At 33.5% G+C, this 22,726-nt stretch overlaps 1 protein-coding gene across 5 annotated transcripts in view; it reads right to left on the bottom strand.

Annotated features, from left to right (window-relative positions):
* LOC145673227 (cell adhesion molecule Dscam2-like) overlaps nucleotides 1-22,726 on the bottom strand; it is a 510,467-nt gene that overhangs the window by 9,250 nt on the left and 478,491 nt on the right. For 2 of the 5 annotated variants that reach the window (XM_081742719.1, XM_081742720.1), the window contains exons 26-30: nucleotides 19,645-19,785; nucleotides 17,583-17,720; nucleotides 15,201-15,337; nucleotides 9,171-9,321; nucleotides 4,982-5,072 (exon numbers count right to left, since the gene is read on the bottom strand). In XM_081742719.1, the coding sequence (XP_081598845.1) occupies nucleotides 4,982-5,072; nucleotides 9,171-9,321; nucleotides 15,201-15,337; nucleotides 17,583-17,720; nucleotides 19,645-19,785 (658 nt within the window). Of the gene's footprint in view, nucleotides 1-4,981; nucleotides 5,073-9,170; nucleotides 9,322-12,318; nucleotides 12,427-15,200; nucleotides 15,338-17,582; nucleotides 17,721-19,644; nucleotides 19,786-22,726 lie in introns of those variants that run through there. The other 3 variants (XR_014128732.1, XR_014128733.1, XR_014128734.1) reach the window with 3 other exon arrangements.

Genomic DNA, 22,726 nt, shown 5'->3' with positions numbered 1-22,726 from the left:
TAACGTAGCGCAAACGTTTGGCATTGGAAAATCCATTCTATCTCAACTAGGGTAAAAAGGCGAGGCCAACTTGACGCTAATTAATTTCGTTATAACGTCGTTATTTGAAGAGCACTAACGGTGAAATTTGGACACTAACCAGCACTTACGTTTGGCATTAGAAAATCCTTTCTATCTCAATTAGGGAAAAATCGGGGCCAACTTGACGCTAATTAATTTCGTTATAACGGCGTTATTTGAAGAGCACTAACGGCGAAATTTGGGTACTAACCAGCACTAACGTAGCACAAACGTTTGACGTTAGAAAATCCATTCTATTTCAATTAGGGAAAAAAAGCGGGGCCAACTTGACGCTAAATAATTTCGTTATAACGGCGTTATTTGAAGACCATTAACGGCGAAATTTGGGCACTAACCAGCACTAACGTAGCACAAACGTTTGACGTTAGAAAATCCATTCTATTTCAATTAGGGAAAAAGGCGGGGCCAACTTGACGCTAAATAATTTCGTTATAACGGCGTTATTTGAATAGCACTAACGGCGAAATTTGGGCACTAACCAGCACTAACATAGCACAAACGTTTGACGTTAGAAAATCCATTCTATCTCAATTAGGGAAAAAAGGAGGGGCCAACTTGACGCTAATTAATTTCGTTATAACGGCGTTATTTGAATAGCACTAACGGCGAAATTTGGGTACTAACCAGCACTAACGTAGCACAAACGTTTGATGTTAGAAAATCCATTCTATTTCAATTAGGGAAAAAGGCGGGGCCAACTTGACGCTAAATAATTTCGTTATAACGGCGTTATTTGAATAGCACTAACGGCGAAATTTGGGCACTAACCAGCACTAACATAGCACAAACGTTTGACGTTAGAAAATCCATTCTATCTCAATTAGGGAAAAAAGGAGGGGCCAACTTGACGCTAATTAATTTCGTTATAACGGCGTTATTTGAATAGCACTAACGGCGAAATTTGGGTACTAACTAGCACTAACGTAGCACAAACGTTTGACGTTAGAAAATCCATTCTATCTCAATTAGGGAAAAAAGCGGGGCCAACTTGACGTCAAGTTGGCCCCGAAATTTAAATTGTTCATAACTTTGTTCTTTTGATTGCACAAACGCTGAAATTTGGGCACTAACCAGCACTAACGTAGCACAAACGAATAGCATTGTTTATTTTTCTCCGTCCAAAAGTGGTGGGGCCAACTTGATACTAATGGTTAATATAATGCCAAATTTCACTGATTTTTGTCATTTCTAATTACCCCAGTATTTTTACCGTTCAATTTAGTTGAACTATATTATTACGACTGCAGTAGTATCCTCGTACCCTTTAGTTCGTCGTCGTTCGTACATTTGAATGTATTAATTGTGCATAACAGAGTCACGTGGCCACTAAAAAGTAAACAAACTGTTTCTTCCATCATGCTTGGCGAAGGACGGGCATGTCATATTTATCCTCTACATTTGTATCGATTATCTTTTTGTTTTAATTTTTATTATATTTCATTTTCTAGTGTATTCTTTGTTAGCACATGGTCCTCATTCCCTATTTATTTCTATCTACGCAACTCAAAAGCTGCATTTAATTTGTGGTAATTGGCATAGTAATTATATGGTTATCCACAATGTTAGCGTTGCGTTGATACACAAATTTTACTATATGGAATGTGCCTTTATATCACAATCATCTTGTTCAGGCAGTTCGGAGTGATATGTCTGTGCCATTTTTTTTTCTTTTTAAGAATTCAGGCATATTCTGATTCATATCTCCACAGACTTTGCGTACGGAAAAGCAATGCAGAAAGTCCAAAAAGCCATTAAGATTTCTATGCCGATTACCGTAAACTAAAACGCAAATTTTGCGTTGTGTCGATGGAAACGGCTAGGAAAGTAAATAGGCCGAATAATTAAGTGAATAAATCTTAGAGAGCTATGGGCACAAGAGTGAATACAACATTTAAACACATTCAGAAAAGTTACGTGTGCTGTGTCTATGTCAGACAACATACACATATTAGTCATTATCGGTAGATTTATTGAATTAATAAATCTTTTATTTATTATAATGTCATATCATATTTATGTGTGTGTATGTGTGTAAGGGCTAGGCATTACTTTCTCATTTTTAATTATTGCACCTTCATATTCCACGTCCTGTTGGCCTAATTTACCCCCCCTCCCCCTATATAAATCATCTAATTCGCACACTGGACATATTTCATTTTAAAGATCTGTGTCTGTAGTTCCTTTCAGAGGTTAAAAGATTCATATTCAGATACTTCATTTTAGATTTCTTATAATCTAAAAACAGTTAGCTTTTCGATGTACTTAGGCATGTCATTCAAATTTTGTCTTTTTCCCTCGTAATTTTCGTAATTCGAGTTGATTCCCTTGTGCTCTGAACGCTCTCCATATGGAAGTATACTTGTTAATTACTTATACAAGGAAGCGTCAAAGCAAAATTTTGAGTGAACGAAGAGGGAGGAGGACAAACCAATGGCAAATTGAACTGGTATGGGATACTGGTAGTAAGATGTCAAAATCATACCAGCTATAAAAAATATAATAAGCTCTACCACTATATAGAAGTTATATTCGTGTGCACTCTTTCATAGTTGATAACGTTCAGGGTAGGTTTTAATGAACAGTATTTTACGAATACTCAATTTAAATTTGTTTCTGTTCGTCTTTTTTCTATCTTTCTTTCTTTCCAATTCTAGCACAGAAACAGTGATTTGTTCTCGGTTTTCAATTTGACCACTGAAACAAATATTTACTACTTCACTCATTCATTTTTTTTAAAAAAGCAATTATATTATTGTCAATATCGATTTGATTTTATATACAAGGTACATATTCCCAATGTCAGCATTAAAAAAAACATAATTTCAAAATAAATACACAACACAACTGTATTCAATATAGTGACTCCACAGTCCATAGGTATGTGCTTTCCCACCAAATTAGACGCACTTTTTCACAGTCAGTTGTAATTTGTGGTGTTACTTGACTAAAAAAATAGTCACTACTAAGTATAGAGAGTTTGGGAGACACTGTATGGTGTTTTATTAGGTACGTAAAGAAAGTAAGGGAATCATTTTTTTATCTCAAAATATTCCGAAAGTTCCGTATTATAGCTACTTTACATAAAATATACACAGAGAAGTTACTACTCCTAAAACCATTTTATTTGAAGAAAATAATCCTGTACGTAGCTTAGCCCTATGGTTTTTGCAGTTGAATACTACAACATACAGTATATACAAATTAAGACAAATATTAAAGGATCGTTCTGTGCTTCTTAGTGCAAATGTAATTACAACTAATATATGCGTAAAAAGCATGCATGCTACCTTTTGCAAACAACAATATGATAGTTAACAGCGTATTTTGCTACATACAGTACACTCTTACTGTACATAAATAAATAACAATTTATTTTGCAGCGAAATAAAAAAGAAGTTGATTATTATTGGCAACAAAGACATACTTTTTAGCGCCACAAAAATTTGTTTGTGTATTTTTTTCAGAAACTACACATGAGAAGTTACCCTCAAAGCAGAGACGTCATTTAAGGGGGCAGGAAGGGGCAATTGCCCCCCAAGAGTTTGAGGAATAGATATACTTTAATCGATTGTTTACTAATATACTAGTACAAAACGTGAAAGTCTTATGTTGGTGGTGCTCTTGCCCCCCCCCCCTTCTCAAGAGAAGTTTGAAATGAACCCCCTTTCTCAAAGCAGTTATTTTGTTCAGCACAATCTGATGTATCCACTGATATATAATTTTGTTCAACACAATAAGTTATTCTATCAGGCCTTGTTTCCATTTTGTACTGAGCAAGGCTATGTGATAATACGTGACAAAACAAACAATCACGTCGTGATTGTGTTTTGTCACGTATTATCACATAGCCTTGCTCAGTGTGTTGTTGTGTTTTAGCACAATAAGTTCTATCGATTAGCATATGTTTCATCTTTGAACATTTTTTTTTCATTCTTTCGATAGGATGGTTGTGTAGCCCTCCTAGTGTGACAGAAACGTCCTGCCAGTAGGACGGAAGTATTGTTATACAATGTGATTTTAATATTTTGTTATATTATATTATTTTTATTTTTTGAGCTCATTTATTAGTTACAATATGGTAATACAAACAGTAAAATTAACAAAGACTAAGAAACATTTTATTCCCTTTTCTTAATACAATATTACAAATGTCTGCAAAGGACATAAATTGCATTTGAGTAAAAAGAAACTATATTATACTTGTATATTCCTCATGTATTTAATAATACTATACTTATTTATGAAGTAAATATAAAATAATAAGTCAGTCACTGACAATAGACTTGGCTTTAAAGCTGTTAATGGAGGAACAATAACATTAAATTCTACCAATCAGGTTTTCGCTAGAGTTTATGTATGCTTAGTACCGTATATGGAAACTCAATTATATTCTACTGGCAACGAAAATTCAATCATTTTCAAAGTTTCTGTTTGCCAAGTTCTAGTGTTTTTTCCCAGGACGCTATTTTCTTCTGGTAGACGCTTGGACATGCTTTCTTTAAAGGTAAATAAACTCTTCACATTGAAACCTATACAGATATTACGTATCTTTCGTTTCTATATGTTGAATCGGTTTTTAAATGAAATTCTCAGTTTAATTTGGGAAGGTAATTAGACGTAAGGATATGAATAATACTTGCAAACAGATGGTAACGAGTTAGTGGAAGAAAATGAGTGAGATGAGATCGGGGAAGGCTGCACACGTCATATTATTCCCAAGCTTACAAGCCCCGGGATTGAACAAGGGTTATATCACTAGAGATTAGAGTTCTCGCACAGATTACAATACTGACAATGTCACACTATCCAATAACATCTCAAATATTTGTTTTTGCCTTAATCTTAAGTTTCAAAATAAAAATTAAATAAATCCTTTATAATTTAACAAATTAAAATATACCTCGATTTTCCTCTTCGTGGTAGAGATTTTTGTTCCGATTTCGGTGATATATCTGGCGAAGTACTTGATTGGCCAGGATGATAAATAAAATCTACAAATAAGAAACATTATGAGATATAATACTTCAATTAAGTATATACATGAAATGTGACAATTTAATTCTCAAATTGGACTTGTAAAACACAATGTGACTTTGAAACTTTACACTCTTGTTTACCTTTACACTAAAGCGTGAGATTAAATAGCCAGCGTGAGTGCTAGACGAATGAAATGACGACTGTGACGTGACTCCATCTAGTAAGTGAGTATGGTTAAATAGTCAATATCTGATGATTAGTTCGTTCAAATCTTTAATGATTAAACATTCAGACATTTATCATTTCGATAGAATGATTGTGTAGTCCTGTTAGTGGGACAGAAACGTTCTGCCCGTCCGTAAGGATGCGCGTGCAGGTGAATAGATGTCAAATATATTTTATTCTCTGTTTTAATAACATAGACAATACTGGCAACACCGCAGTCCTCTTAATTGCTAACAGCGTTTGAAAGGAACTTCAAGCACCACCATCAAACGCCGTCACTTAACATAGTTTAAATATATCTGAAACAGTCTTAATATTTATTTTTGGAATGGTAATGTGTTCCTTGTTTGCTTTTTTAAAAAGTTTAGAGTTACTTTTCAGTACCTAGCATATACAAGACGGTGACCTACGGCTTAAGGTGGAACCAAACTACCATAATGGGTTTAAATTTCAATGCTCTCCAGGGGCGCACTCACGGACCTCTCCAAAACTTCCTAACTAAACATACATTTTCACTTTCTCAATAAAACTATACTTGTTTAACAGGGAGCAGGGGCGAATCCAGGGGGGGGGGGGCGATCCAGAAGAGGAAATTTTCTTATTTTATAAATTAAATCCCATCCCAGAGTTTGGAGCTCTTAAAAGTAGCTCTAGGTAGCAGTATTACAACCCACCGCCCCTAAGAAGTCTGTCCTAGATCCGCCCCTGACAGGAAGTGATTGATATAGGATGAAAATTTGGTCTTACATTTCATCTGTATTCTTTCTATTATAAAAACAATTTAGTTCTATAATTTGTTTTCTGGAAATACAAGTGGAAGTATTTTACAATTACTTATCGTTCTTTTGGGGAGTGCAGAATAATGCCTGTTCTATACTACATAGACGTAGTATAGTATTGGACCGTCTCCCAAAACTTGAACCCATCCCAACAGAAATTTCAGGGTGCGCGCCTGATGGTCTCCCACCAGGAATCGAACCCGAGAGCACATGTGCCAAAGACATGTGTGCCAGCCAGTAGTCGAGTGAGAAATCTCTTGAGTTCTATTATCCTTATATTGCGTAACAGTGTACCAGCAAATAACCTTTTAAATTTATCTTTGATGAGAAGAGTCAGAAATCGCAGGATGATATAGTTCGGTTGTCATTTGTTTGGTCAGGAATTCTCTTTCTCTCACTGACCACACTGTTATGTTCGATCACCTAGTCGCACAGAAAATTGTTTTAATTAATTTCGCAATAATCAACTAAGAAATGGTTTGCGATTTACGAAAACATGACTTAAAATATGATTAACTCATGAGTAACTAACTACATGTTTTTAACCATATGTAAGACATTATGTAGACAATCCGGGCATTAAATTGTCACTTCTTGCATCACTCTCTCAACATCTTTGAACATGTTTTATTTTTAGTGAAACTTCCATACTTAACGATGTTGAATACCTGCGCCATCTTTGCTTTTAACCCCATTGATTTACGTAAAGAATTTTTTTTAAATGAACTGGAAATTGAATGGTTTGATTTTGACTGATTTTGTCTTTAAAATATAAATTTAAATATTGTTTACTTCATAAAAGTTGAAATTTGTTACATATAATTCCTGTTTAAAAATGATTTTAAAAACATATTAAATTTTTATACAGTGTAAATTTCATTTTAAAAAAACAAGGAACATTAAGCTAGACTTGACTCATTTTAAAGAGAAAATCCTATAGAAATAAATGCGCTAAAAACAAAGATGGCGTTGATATTCTACATCGTTAAGCACAAGAATTATACAGACATTGTGCAAAAAAAAAAAAAAAAAAAAAAAAATCGACTACTTGATGGTACGAAACATTTGACATATTGAATAACAATATCATTCTATACAATTTTACCGAGTATCAAAGATAAAACAACTACTGAAAAAAAAAATAGAAAACAGTCATATCTTAATGATGACCGTTGAGAATAAATTATGTACATTTTAGAACTAAAAATAGAGATTATTAAAAGAAGTGTCGTTTGTTTTTTTCATGTAGAGTACATGCTGTTCAAATTAATTTGTTTGTTCATATGCTGTTTCAATATCTTCTCTCATGAATTATATCTTAGGGGAAGTGCATAATGGGACATAAAACACACAAACACGAAAAAGGAGATGAACGAAACAAAACATTGTGATTTTCTGAAAGTACAAAGGGTTATGGCTGACATCTAGTGCTGTTTTCATGAACCTTTCTTGCTTTTAGGGACAGTAAATGTTTCTTGCCAATCACTTAATGTTGTCATGCGTAAAAATATTTATCAGTGAGTAAAATCGGATATTTGTTTTTTTTTTTTAATTTTCTGTTTTTAATAAATTTTATTGTCATAGTCTATTGACTTCTAGACAGGATTTCATTTTTATTTATTTTCGCATTATACAGAAGGAAAGTGTAATTATTGCTTTAATCTTACCTGGGCCAAACAAGAAAGGTATGGTACAGTGACACTGATTGTTACTTTACAATATTGTATTCTCGCGTATATAAACAGCACTTTCTGAATACATAAATAAATAAATAAAAGAATAAATAAAACAAAAACCTTGCTCTAGAAAGCAATATTCTGAGAACCGTTGGTAGAGAATTCTAATACACTGGCCGTAAATAAATGTGTTAATTGCCCAAAGAAAATCTACACTTGTTTCATTTAATAGATAAAAAAAATAATGAAATAAAATCCTTTTGTTTTACGTTCCACGATTATGTCGTGTAGGCTAAAGGAGATGGTGATGATTAGAATGAATGAAAGGGTAGAATAAAGAAAGTGGAAAGGGGAGGACGGATGAACTGAGAGATAATTCACTTATTTGATGTTTATCCACCACCACAGCCTCTACTAACATCGATAAAGTTCAATGGAAATACAGAAAGAGTGTTTTCGTGCAAATGTAGCTCCTTTCACACAGTTAAGACCTAATAACAATCTAAAATAGGACGAAGTCTCCTTTTTAATTGAATAGCTTCTTTAAAAAAAATAATAAACACGAGTCATTTATTGTCCAGATAAAAGTAAACGGGAAATAAAACGTCCTTTTTTCTTAAACTGAACGTCCCTTTTTTCGCTCGTAGATACCTAGTATAATCACAAAGTGTAAGTTTAAACTTGTTTCGACTTCTACAGTTTTTATGACGGAAAGATCAACACTTCTACATGAAATTCAGTCATAAAAAATTACATTGAAGAGAGATTCGATACCCCTAAATTTTGGTTCCTGTAAATGTTAAAAGATAATGTAAAAATTGAAATAAGATTAAATACATAAAAATCTAGTTATTTCAAAAGCTAGAGACTGTTTCGACACTGGCATAAATAACAATTAGTCCTTGAATAATAAAGTTTCAAGAAGAATCATAAAATATATCGTCTGAAGTATTGTATTATATGAAGCAGAAACACAGACATTACGCAAAAATTATGAAAAAAGACTGAATACTTTCAAATATAAGTGTGGAGAAGAATGGAGAGAACTAATTGGGTCGAACGGAAAACGGATGAGAGAGTATTAGAAATGATGGGGGCACAAAATAATAATTCTGGATGTAATTGAAAACAGGAAGAGAAACGGTTGGGCTATTGGCTGGGAAGGAACTGTTCATGAAGATCATGCTGAAAGGTACGATGGCAGGAAAAAGAGGGAGGAAGCGAAGAGGGCTACAACTAATAGGCAGTATTAAAACAGAATAATCATATGTGGAGCCAAAGAAAAGTCAGTTGAAGACAGTGGTGCATGAAAGTTTTACAGTTGCGGCAAGTGACCTACCGATAATGGCAAATACCTATGATGATGATAAATACATATTTTATATTAAAAAAGGGAGAATAAAAAAGAAACAATAGTTAAAGAAAAGCTTACCCCGTTTACTTGCAGATTCCCACTCTTTACTGGAAGTGGTACAATTTGATTTTGATGGTTCCTGATCTGAGTCTGAACCCATTGTGTCATAGTCCTCGCTTCCAAAGTCTACCTTTCTTCGACCTTTCCTTCGTCTTGTGGGTTTTGAATGCTAAATTAAACATAAAAAGAAATGATTTTATTAATATATTACGCTTCAAAATTGTATACTTTAACAAAAATTTTACTTGTGTGTATGAAATATAAAAGTTTTTCTGTATCCTATTTACCTGTAGCGTAATGCAAACAACATTGCATAGACGAACATAATAAATTAATTCAATTAGGATCGTATAAAAAGTGGCGTTTGCAGATCAGTTTTCCCTTTCTACAAGATGTTATGGAAAAATATAAATTTACTATATGAAAATACATGAATTTAAAAATGTTAATGCCCTGAATCAATATAAATTTACATGATTGAACTCCCTCGTACCCTAAAACCTATTCTGTATGTATGTGTCCTCTGTAACTGTTTCAGATTCAGAGAGTAAACTTGAGTAGCACACTGGATAATATATTAGTAAAAGTTATGGGTACTGTAGTTAAAAATGATGTATCTAACATAGGACTAAAGCAAATTTCGGTATTAATTCCATGCAAACGGTAGAACGAGTTCTTTACGAAATTCTGTACACTGACTGCAAATCTTGACTACAAGTTTCATATACAGATTTCAGTTTCCATTCTGAGCGGTGGCACCCAACTGAACTTAATTTTAAGAAACAACTTTTCAAAGAGTCAGTACAGAACAATAGTTGAAACGAAATTTCTAGTTTTTCGTTGCACGATTATGCTCTTTAAGCTAAAGAAGACGGGTGATTAATGAAGTGAATGATTATAAATATATACGTCGTAATTAAGTGAAATGAGAATATCAGAGAAAATGTGAAAACCTACGGGCAGGGCGTTGTCCACTGCAAGGTCTTGTAGTGAGGGATCGAAACATCAAGCCTTCGTATCAGAGCTTAGTTGTTCACTATTGAGCCACCATGTCCGTTTTCAGGACATTTAATATTTTATGAATGACATCTTCCTTTGTCAATACTTTTATGAATGACTGTTTTTAAAAAAATACATGCCTGATCCTAATGTGCTGGATTAAATCTGTGCGGCGGTCAGGCTTTCTTTAGTTAACTATGAATATAACGGATAGCACTGCCCCCATTATTGATGTCATGGGGACATATTGAGTTGTAATAATTGCTAAAAAACCTAGGTCGATGAAAATAGCGAAACGCGAGTGTTGGTGTAGCGTCAGTGCACGCGAGCACCTGAAGGTTAAGGATATACACAGTTTAAGTGTAACATGAATACACAGCAGCTCTTTCTGTCTCTTTTCATTATGATTTTGATCTTTGTTCTACGTCCTGATAGAACACCGTTAGGAAGAATGAAGTCTGTATTAACGTGCGAGCCTAACCATTACTCGAGGTTCATCGCAGACGTTGAACTCAAAGTGCGATCATAAGTACTGAAAGCATATGTACACTCATGTCCAAAATTATTGTCGCATGTCTATAAATGTGTTGTTGTAGGAATGTAATTTAATAACAAATTCGCCCGGTATTTCTTATAAAGTTAGTATGTGTATAATCGGCAAATACATGTATGTGGCAAGTTTCATGTCAAAAGAGTAGTAAATAAGAACAATAAAACAAAAATCTTTCTTGTCCATTTAGCAACATTTTGTTTTACTCATTCTAATTTTCGTATTTATAATTCTTTTCCTACGAAATTTACCACAAATATACATTTCCCGATTATACACATAGCGTCAGTATTATAAGTACCCTGCAAAATCATTATCAAATTATATTCTTACAAGAAGACAGTTATAGATATGCGACAATCATTTTGGACATGGGTGTACCTTAGTAATGAGACTACGAGTGAATCCTACTCAATATTTTGCAACATCTAAGGAAAAATCATCTTATCAGTGGTAATGTGAAATTCCACAAACACTTAAAGGTCACGAAAAACTGATAATTCACATATTTATATCTTGATTTAACTTCAATTTATAAAGTGATTCTTGTTTTGCTAATATTTTGCTCATATGTTTTTTTTTTATTTTCACACCCTTTGTATCCCATGAGACAAGTAAAAAACATTAATTTGTTTCTTTTAACGAGTTCTTTCCATTAATATCAGTCTTATCATGTTTTGTGTAATACATTTTTATTTCAAAATACTTTTATCGAACCTCACACCCTGATCTGAACCTCTTCAGAATGATCTCAGAATATCTTGTGGCCATTTATCATTACATGCAGCCATTTCGTTCTACGCTTGAGGTTTAAAATGATAATTCTCCTTTTAATACAATTCTTTGTTTTCTTCTTTGTAGCCTTATTTTAAAAACTGAAAAATATGTATAGCGAATCCACATAGACACCCTACTAGCTGCTGAAAGACTGTTCTCGTTCTGTGAGTGACAAAGCAGGTACGTTTAAACAGAACTACTATTACCAGCCAGAATGAAATTTGAAATGCAAAAGCTATGCAAATATTAAACATATACAATCAATTATTATGGAAGCTTTGAGTTCGGAAGTTAATAAAGAAAACAAAATACAATACTTAAGCCAATGCTTTATAATAGAAAATCAATAATTTCCTCGATACAGTAACTTAGTAAACATATTTCTTAAAGACTTATACAATCACGTCATCAAACGCTATTTGATGCAAGGTATATTTTTCGATGAAACTTTCTCTCATCTATACGGAACTGAATAATTTTTGCACATGTTATGGATAAACCCATTAGTCTATTGTGGTATCCAAAAATCATTCATTCAATTCTATTCAGGAGCTCCTTCGTGACTAAGAGGTTAGCGTACGCGCCTTTGGCATGGAAGACACGGGTTCGATTCCCAGCGGAAGCTCATGTGGTTCGGATTCCACATTAATCAGTAGATCCCGTTGCACATAGCCTCGCTGCTGAAAGGGACGTTAAACTCAAAATCAACTCAACTTAATTCTATTCAGGAAACTAAAAGTAACATCAAAGAACACTTCTCCGCACTAGTTACTTTTTCAATGACGTGATTTATGTACGCATATTCAAACACAATAATTAACTAAATTTTACTAGACTCACTTGAAATTTATAAATCTGATATTGCTGCTGTAATATCAGTTTCCAAAATGGACCATAGGAAGACGAACAATAAGAACGAGATTTACATTAAGTAAACAAGAACTAAAACTGAAAAAGAAAATCAAAATATTAATAAAGAAGAAAATAAATCTTAAAAATAAAATTGTACCATGCAGATTGAAGAGAACGAAATAAAATGATTTAATATAAATTAATTTAGAATTTAATTAAAAATTGAACTTAAGTAAATTATAATTAACTCAAAAAATTATCTAGATTAGTTTCGACCCTTCGAGTATAGTCTTAAAATTTTGGCATATGATCTATTGATAAATTGCACAACCAAATGTTCAGAGATAATTTGGTCCAAGATATTGATCGAAAGAAAATTGCTCAGAATAATATGAGACAATAACTTCTTTCTTTAGGAGCAATTTATTAACGGTAGTCTTTCCCGCAAGACTTTTTAGCTAGAGGAGTTGAATCCATTCTACAGAACGGCAATGTCAGACATGTGGACATCCAAACACTACGATTAAAATTAAACTTTATTAATTTATTTTCTTGAGATTCGTTTTAAAACTTTGACAAAGATATTTCTGTAAATGTATATCTAAGTGTTACACTGTAATAAACATTAATCTGATAATCAACATAGACCTGTATATAATCTCTTTAATAAAATCTTTGTTATGCCGGCCAAAAGTATCAAAAATTTTCCACTCTACGTGTAGGTTTATGTGTAATCTGAGTTTGAAAGCAAGTTTGAGTGTTGAAAGAAGGCAAATACTGGAATGCAATTTGTAAAATGGATATAAGTAATTATGAATAGAATTAATAAATAACCCAACTTACTGACACAGCGGCGTAACTAAGGGCTTGTGGGCCACCCGGCAGACTACGTGGAGTGGGGCCCCTTCTCTACGTCCTACTTCACGATTTGGGGCCCCATGGTGGATTGTCCCCCAGCAACGCGGGTCTACGGGGCCCTTATTTACGCCCCTGTACTGACACATTCATTATCATATTTCTCAAACTGGTGTTTCTAGAAGCTTCAAAAGTTGTATTTGTTCTGAAATTCGTTTTACTGAAATTTCTTGATTTCACTTGATCCAAACTCAATTGTAATGATCAATAATTCGGAAATGAAATATCTACACATCATAATAATTCATATTATGCTAGTACGCGTGCTAGGATCGTCAAAGTATTTTACCATACTAAGTTTGGTCACTATCGGATGAGTTTTCTCGATCACCATTTAGTGAAATTTCTTGATTTCACTTGATCCAAACTCAATTGTAATGATCAATAACTCGGCAACCAAATTCCTACACACCATAATATTTCATATGCTAGTACGCGTGCTAGGATCGTCAAAGTAGTTTACCATACCAAGTTTGGTCACTGTCGGATGAGTTTTCTTGATCACCATTTAGTGAAATTTCTTGATTTCACTGAATCAAAATCCGTGTTTGATGCTCAATAACTCGAGAACCAACGGTCTTTAAAGCATAATATATGTTATGCATATTTAACTCGTTGAGGTCTATCACCATGCCAAGTTTGATCAGGATTGGATGAGTTACATCAATAGCATGCGAAGTAGGCTATATCCTTTCATTACGTTCAACTCCAACTCTGATTGTCTACCAAAGGTTTGCATAGCATATTATTTCATATGTGTAGTACCTTGTAAGGTTCTATCATAATTAAAATTTTAATCAAGATCGGTTGAGTTCATCAATCACGTGTTACGTTAGTGAAATTTTCTACATTTCGCAGAGTTGAAACGCAATCCGATGGTCTAGAACTCGAAAACTAAAGTCTGGACACTATAATATTTCAAAATATGCTCGAATTTATACAAAGCTTGTCAACATCTACCACTGTGTCAAGTGCTCAAGATTGAATGTGTTTTGTCGATCGTGATTTAATGAAATTTTTTGATTTCACTAAATACAAACCCAAGTTTGACGGTCTATCACTCGGGAGCCAAAGATCCGTGCACCACAATATTTCATATGCATATTGAGCTCATTGAGATCTATAATCATGCCAAGTTTGGTCAATAGTTTGCTATGTATGAGTTTCATTAACAACATGTAATATTATATATACACTGTAATGTCTTTTCATTAATTCCAATCCCAACTCTGATGGTCAGTAACGCAGGAACAAAAATATTTCACAACTATTATATGTGTAGTAAGTTTCTAAAGTTCAATCACCATCCCAATTTTGGATCCAAACTGAATGAGTTTAATCGATTCCGTACGGTATATACTATTCCTGTGATTGATTTTTAAGAGAAAATTAAACGAAGGATGAAAATTTAATAAATATAAATTGGTGATAATAATATCATCACCTATTATTATTATTATTATTATTATTATTATTATTATTATTATTATTATTATTATTATTATTATTATTATTATTATTATTATTATTATTATTCAATGCTCTATCTGAAATCACAGATGTTATCAGATAAAGAGTATGTATAGGGGGCAATGAGCAGGGAGTAGAGGGACATCAAGTATGCACAGTTTACGAAGGGAGTCGCCAAGGTTGGGAACTACTGCATTAACAAAACACACTTTGTAATATGGGTATATTTTAACACTTTATGTACTGCAAATTACCATTTCGGAAGAAATTTAAGGGAGACAAAATTTGATTTCTAGAAATTCCAGTTTATTCTAGAAAAGTTGGCAAATAGTTATGATATATCAGTACCTAGCTGAATTCAAGTTAAATACAATCATATTTGTATGTTTACATTACCAAAGATACATTGGTTTCTTTCTTAAGCTAAAACATACTTAGTCCTAAATTTTCTACTATCAACACGTAAAGTTGTTGATTATACTTACTTTTGTAGGGGGAGAATCACATACATCTGAAAGAGATTGTTCGTGATAGATAAAACTGTGAAGAAGTGTGCTGTTTTGATGATTCACGGGTTCTGCTATATGAAAAGTAGCGTAGGGGGAGATATCCTCCGGATTTTCTACAACAAAGCAAGAAAGAAATATGGAGACAATTACAACTCATGTAGTCATCGACAAAAGAAAATAGCATACTTTACATGAATAAACTGCATATACACTATTCTATGTTATATTTGCAGTACGCACTATAAGATATAGTTTCATTCCTATAATAAAAGTATGAGTGTAAAATTCATTAGTATAAGATTTAATAGATAGTTTTATTAAATATACATATATTACCTTCAACATACAAATTCAGTAAAATAAGACGCTGCAAATACTTTCATCAATGGTAGATACATGTGACTATAGATTCCATAACTGTAGAAGAGGAGGAAGATCTGAGAAGCTCGTGGCCATATTGAAGCAGTGTTCGCAAGTTTTCTGATTCCAATTTCTCACCAACGGCATAAAAAATTCCTATTTAGTGAAAGTTTCCTTACTTTGTATATTTTGATCTTTCTGAATACATGGACGGGTTAATATTAAAAAGTGTAAGTCACATTTTCTTTGTTTCCTAAAAAATAACTCAAAAGTACTGTAATAATTCGGAAACAACAGCTGCTTCTTTTATCACAAGTACATCCACTGCCACCTATTGTCAGTTGAATGAAGCTCTGATGTACATTTTCTGTTATTGGGTTGACTTATTTAGATCTTTTTTTTCTGTCTCTTTCTTTCTAAAAAAAAGTGACTTTTACAACTGTGTCTTTAACCTGTCCATATGACAATATTTTATGCGTTCTTATAAAAAGACGCATGTTGTTACCTGATAAAAAAAAAGTTTCAAACACATTGGCTGAAATATAAAATAAATAAAATAAACAGATCATATTTTAGCAGTGGCGTTTCATGACATAAATTTTCGGTAGTTCAAAGCCGTTAGAAAATGTGATTTCTATAGTCGGTTAGTATTTTCAATATTCTAAATAAGCAAAACGATAAAATCAATTTAAGTAACCCTATATACTTATACATAATAAAGAATATTCATTCATAACAAATGGTCCATTTCATTTCTGTTCTGGACAGCCAATTTGTCAATAACTCTATTGAAATCTAGTCTTCACCATTTTTTCCTCTATTGACCACTATAACTATTGTACTGAGACGATTTTGAGTTATGGCATTTCTTTAAGCTTTTATATTCTTCAGTTTCTGAAGTGAAAATCGGAATATTCACTATGATTTTCAAGAATTTTGCTGTATGCTGGAAGATTCATAAGCCCCAATGTCTTTCCACAGATTCTCCATCAATTTCACGAATATACATTAACGGCATATGTATTCGACTCGAAAGTTCTGTTGTCTCATACACTACAATTGCCAGGTATGCTGTTTCTTAAACTATTAACACAATACATGCAACATGCAACGCAGCAAATTATTATAACGGTTAGAGATGCTTTTAATTATGAATACTTTGTCCATATGCTCCTCTACGTTGTTATCTCAAGACACGCCATGATTATTAATTTTGTATTTACGTTCTCTGTCAGAGATTAGGTTACCTAAGACGATATTTATAGTTTAAAAGTGATATTACTGTAGTGTGTTCGATGCTCTCCATCCGGAATTGGACCCGGAACTTGTGAACCAAAGACATACACTAGTCAGTGGACAAAAGAGGGGGAAAAACATTTTATGTTTGGAAATAAGTAACCAAAAACACAATTTAAGCATAAACACAAAACATAATTTTGAACTCTTCTGTATAAGTACGTTTTTAATTTTTAATTTAATCTCCCTTGAAATAAAAAAGAAAGTACTTTTTGATTCTATACAGAGCTCAAAAGCTGTGCCGGAGAATGGTTCCACTCTGGTTCCACTACACCCCTGGTGATATCTATATATAATGTAAATTATCTACTATGTACTTAGTACTATATTTAGCATGTGACATATCTAGTATTGTAAATGAACTTGTTTGTTGTTCGCGAGCTTGAGACTCGACGCAGAATACATGTGGACACAGTTTGGATTTTATATGAGTCATAAACACTTCTTATTATATCATATAACTCGGGTAAATATTTTTTTTAAAAGAATGATACAAAAGTTCAGTGTTAGATACATTGATATAGCTGCACCCATGCAAGCTATACAAGATGTTGAAGTTGTTGTTTATTGTATTAAAAATCGATTTTCTCATGGACTCTTCGATTACGAAACGTTATTGACTAGCTGCACTTGGTGAAAACTAATTTTCTAGTTAATACTAACAGTAAATAGAACTATGTTTTAGAATCATAGTAACAGTACCTGGTACCTTCTCAGAAGCAGGTCCCAATTTGTTTATAGAAGCATAATATTGTTCTCTTTGTACAGCATTTTGTTTATTATCCAAAGTGGCTGATAATTGTGACTCGTGGAGCTCATTTAAATGACCATGTGCGTTTTCTGAAACAAAGACAAGATTAAATATATATATTTACATCAACATATATATATATATATATATATATATATATATATATATATATATATATTTTAAATTACAATGCTTAATCGCTTAAAACAGCGTTACCGAAACCGTTGTCCGTGGGCAACTAATGGTACTTGAGGTCTATCCTTCTGGTGTGCTCATATTGAACATCACATTTAAAAAAACGTTTAAAAATAAAATTCTAGTGAATTGTGTATCACACACCATAGCTGAGAATCTCAAAGAGATAGAGGTATACATTATATAATAGGGTAAAACTTATACAATTTATAATATTTTATGTAGATATGTTATTCTAAAATATTCTCGATGGCTTCCAATTAATAAAAAAATGTGTGTATACTTCTATTAATACCAATATAAGGTTAATTCAGTTTTAATTGACACTGTTTCAAAAATATAAGTACACAGTAGGATGACCCGCAGAATGTTTTAATAAAGGTGGTCCTCGCTTGAAGAACAGTCTGAGAAACTCTGTCCTATAATGCACTAATTGTAATTGTACTAATTGTAACATTATACAATATGATGAAATCTTAATAATCTTCAACACAGAAAATGTTTATTATCCCTTTTGCCAGTAGTATACTATTTTAAGAAGAAATTGGATAGTAGAAACTACATCATCGTCAACACAATGAGGTTAACATAACACAACTAACAGAATTAACAAGTAACAGTATCATGTATACATCTGTGGAAGAGTTTGGTTTCTATGGTGTGATATTTTTTAAATATTGAAACCAAAAGTGGTGGTATATTTCTATCACTTTCAGCTTCGATAGAAATACTAGAGAAGAGACCTAATACATTCTTGTGACAATTAATTGATTGTAGAAAACAATTTCTCGCTATCTACTACCCCTTTTACTGTCTAGCGATCAACTTTAAAACTGAAAGTGGTTTGACTTATAGCACTTCCGATTTGAAAAGAAGGTTAAGAGACAAGATGGTACCTATTCTTAGAACGATAAATCATTTATAAACGCTTCTTGTTATCTCTTATCATTTTTGTTCTACGTAGATGAAATATTGAAACCGAAAGCAGTAGTGAATTTCTACCACTTCCGGTTTTCGGTAGAGTTTTAAGGATGGAGATGAAATAAATTCTTGGGAAATTTATTCGATTGCAGGAACCTTTTCTTTCTATCTACCGGTATTACTGTTTTTGTTCTGCAGTGATGAACGGGAAAACCGGTAATAGTTAATTACTATACTTGACCGGCGAATTTGATTCCTAATTTTTGACACTTTACATCCTTGTCAAACTGATGGTAGTTCCTGCGAGTTTTTATCTCTCGGACGGACGGACACATAGACAGACAACGAAAATATATAAACAAGTTTTTCTCAACCAAACTCCTTAAAAATGGTTTACCAAAAGTTAAAGGTAAATATCTTAATTGTTGTTTACAGTAATTATGGTATTAGATAACTTTCTCCTTTTAGGTCGTAGCGACAAAATTGTAGTTTTTATCAATGTGACTTCCCTCAGGAGCCTCCATTGGCCCCTGAAAAAGCGTGGTAGAAGGTATGGTTAAAGGTAAAGGAGGATATGATGTACAATATAAAAATAATATATGCCATTTAATGCAAGCAGATTAGCGGAGAACCATGCCGCATGGAAACTTTTCAATTTGTAGCATGTAATCTGTGAGTGGTGGTACTGTCTATGACGAAAACTAAATATGGAGTTCTTGAACTACATATGCAATTTTCGTTTGATGATTACTATACAATACTTACGACAATGCTAGGCAGCCTTTTAAAATCTTCAAGCTACAAGTATGCAGAAATATACTCAAAAAGATCAGAAAAGTTAATATCACGTATTAAATATTAAAAATAAATAATACAATCATATTAAACAGTACTTACTACTTCTCCAATAAAACAAGGCAGCGATTGATGTTCCAAGTAAAGCAAGCGTTGAAAGTACGAAAGGTACTATAATTCTAACATCCATATAGAAAGATTTTGTTCGTTGCTCCACAGTTACTAGTTCAGGCGGAGGAGGTTCTGTAAGTAGTAAAACGAAATGCAATGGTAAACTGTTACCAAATATCTCAAACTATGTTCTTCTTATGTATCTGAATTGTATCTAAATGATATACCATAAGTAGAAAACGTCCTACATAGCACATGTTCACGAGACGGGAAGTGTCCTGGTAATTTTAGATTCTCAGTCGAAACTAAAGATAATGAAAATATCCATGAGATTTCAATGCCATATACCTGCCACGAGATAATATTTGGATGTCGAAAATTCGTCCTATGTTCATTTCGTAAAGAGCACAAAAATCTCCCACAAGAATTCTTCATAACGTCCCGTTTTCGGTACGTAAACACGTATCTAGATTTCCGCAGGACGTTCACCGGCAAAAGTGGTACATCCCGTGGAAATTTCGAGACTAATATCTTTTTGATATCCAAGGGTTGTCTCTGGTATGTGAGATCTGTCTTTACATGCTGTGGACTAATGCCACAGGTAAAGATACAGGAATGCTTCCCTTAGATTCCAGGTGAAGCTATGGTTTAATGCTAGAGTTACAATATTTTTTTTATTTAGATGTGTCTAGATGATGGGCATTAAAACTTAGTTTCATATTAGAAATTGTACAGAAAAAGAATGATAAAAGTTATATTAATATATATAGTAACTTCTACAACCTAAAATAGCTAATGTTCCCTAGAAGTTTCTCATTTTTGAGCTAACTTGTTAGATAATAGTGACAACAGACGCTTTCTTGACTCTCTGACCAACAATGAGTATTTTTTTAGAAACAACACTTCCATGTATATCTTAGAATGTTACATTACTGAAATGTTTCTTCATTTCTAAAAGTACATTTCAAAAATATAAAACATTGTAATTTACAAACTTAATCCATGATTTTAAGGTTCTTTTTCGTTTCATGCTTTTTTCCTTCTTTTCCAAATATAAATTCCAATATCGGCTTTGCGTCACTTCAATTTAAGTTTATGGAGAAGACAGCTAGACAAATAGTTTTTATGTTTGCTTAAATGTAACTTCTTCATACACAAGATGTTTTCATGTTGTATCTTAATTGCTGATAATATTTCGAAGTTGCGTTGTGTACTACAACAGCAGCTATTAAATAGATGCAAATGAAATGCCCATCCTAGACCCATCATTTTCAATGGCGAAAAAAATACTACACTACCTTGTTAATCATAATATTTGCCATCTGCAACCATACGCTCTTGTCATCGCCCAGCAAACGATTGAATTCCGTGGTGAAAGAAATCTGGAGTGTGCATATTGAAGAAGCCCTCAATCGTACGCTACATCGCCTTATCTTCAGCGAAAGTATTCCTTCCCAAGAAGTAATTAAGATGCTTTAAGAGTTTGTAGTTACTGGGAGAAATATTAGGGAAATACGATGGATAAGGAAAGGTTTCATACTGCGACTCATGGAGAGCCTACATTGTCCATTGTGCGTTATAAGGGCCAGAATTGGTGTCCAACAAGAGAACATTATGTCTGTTGACCATTGCTGGAGGCTTGTGGACAAGTTTGCGCTCCATTAAATGGAGTTCAGCATGTAACTATATGCAGTGATGGTTTCATTTCATCTGAGAAAGACATGGTGGATCACTATAGACCACCATACCAGTAAGAACACCTTCTGTGGGTGGAGATGTTATTAAGAAATTGTCTTTCCACCTTACTGATTGCACTGAGTCGCCAAACGATAGTGGTGTCGTGTATGCCTAACTCGTCTGTAATAGCGCGAATACTTTTCTGAGTGTCTGTTTACACTTTGTTCCTGGGGAGCTCGTCCAGACACGACGTTGGTCGGTATCCACGGGGCTTATTTTGCAATATCGGAACAAAATTTGAGAAATTGATGGCAAATTATGCGTTCTTTCACCACTTTGGGTTCAAATGCATCATTAATGTTTCTTGGAGCTTGCTGTGCAGAATGTCTCAGTTTGGACTCGGAAAGAAAATCACTCGAAATTGCATATTATCCATCGTGCATTTCATGCAACTATATTAAAAACACAACCTCCTGATGTCTGGGTACCACAGCCTGTTTGACTACCTCTGAGTAGCGTTGCGAACTTGTTTCCCAAGAGATATCAAAACGGACCTTTCAGTCTCACTAACTTAATGTCTATATATATTTCAAGGTTCTACACGTGCACCCAACCACATGCTGGCTATAAACACACTTCAGATGACACCAATAATGAAGATGTCATGAACCATCGCCAATAATCGGCAAGTAACGAAATTCAAGCAATCAGCAATATTTCTGGATAAAACGAACCAGAACACTTCAAAAGGCGTCAATCTCTACCGATTGATCATCCACCGCTTTCTAGAATGCCTGGTCTCTGAGCATGGGCGGCGATTAGGGGGAGGGCAAAGGGGGGCAGTTGCCCCCTCCCCACTTTTTTGAAGTAACCCATTAATGTATATAGTTTCATTTAGAAATGTAAAGTTTTTGTATGTATTACTGGTTCATAGAAAAAATTGTGCCATATATTTGCCGTTCCGTGAGTAGGTATTGGTTGTCTTCCCGTGGAGTAAAGAAAACTACAGGAATTGCGTTTCAATTGCCACAGAAAATAATCCTAAAATTAACCTATTGGAGCACAACAATTTCAGCATACTTTTACTTCTTACAAGTGCTCGATATCTTAGTCAGCCGCTTTGAAACTAATTCAGAGAACATTTCGCAAAAGAAAAAGTCTTTCACAAGTTATTTTTTAATTGCACAAAAATTGACAGTTCCTAAAATGTCTTTTCTTTCTAAAATAAGGGAGGAAAAGTGTAATAAGAAACAACTCCTACCTTTTCCATTGTTTTGTAGGTAATGTGTGAATGAAGTGGTGAGTTAGAGGTGTACCAGTGTATATACAATTAAATTTAGTGAATTCAACATAATTCTAGGTTTTAGTGTTATTTTGTATAACTGGAGTAGGGAGT

The sequence above is a fragment of the Thermobia domestica genome, chromosome 16 (genome assembly GCF_964235325.1).
Source record: "Thermobia domestica chromosome 16, izTheDome1.hap1.1, whole genome shotgun sequence".
NCBI classification, from domain to species: Eukaryota; Metazoa; Arthropoda; class Insecta; order Zygentoma; family Lepismatidae; genus Thermobia; species Thermobia domestica.
Note: the sequence above shows the minus strand (reverse complement) of the source record. Positions and strands in the feature narration are given on the sequence as shown.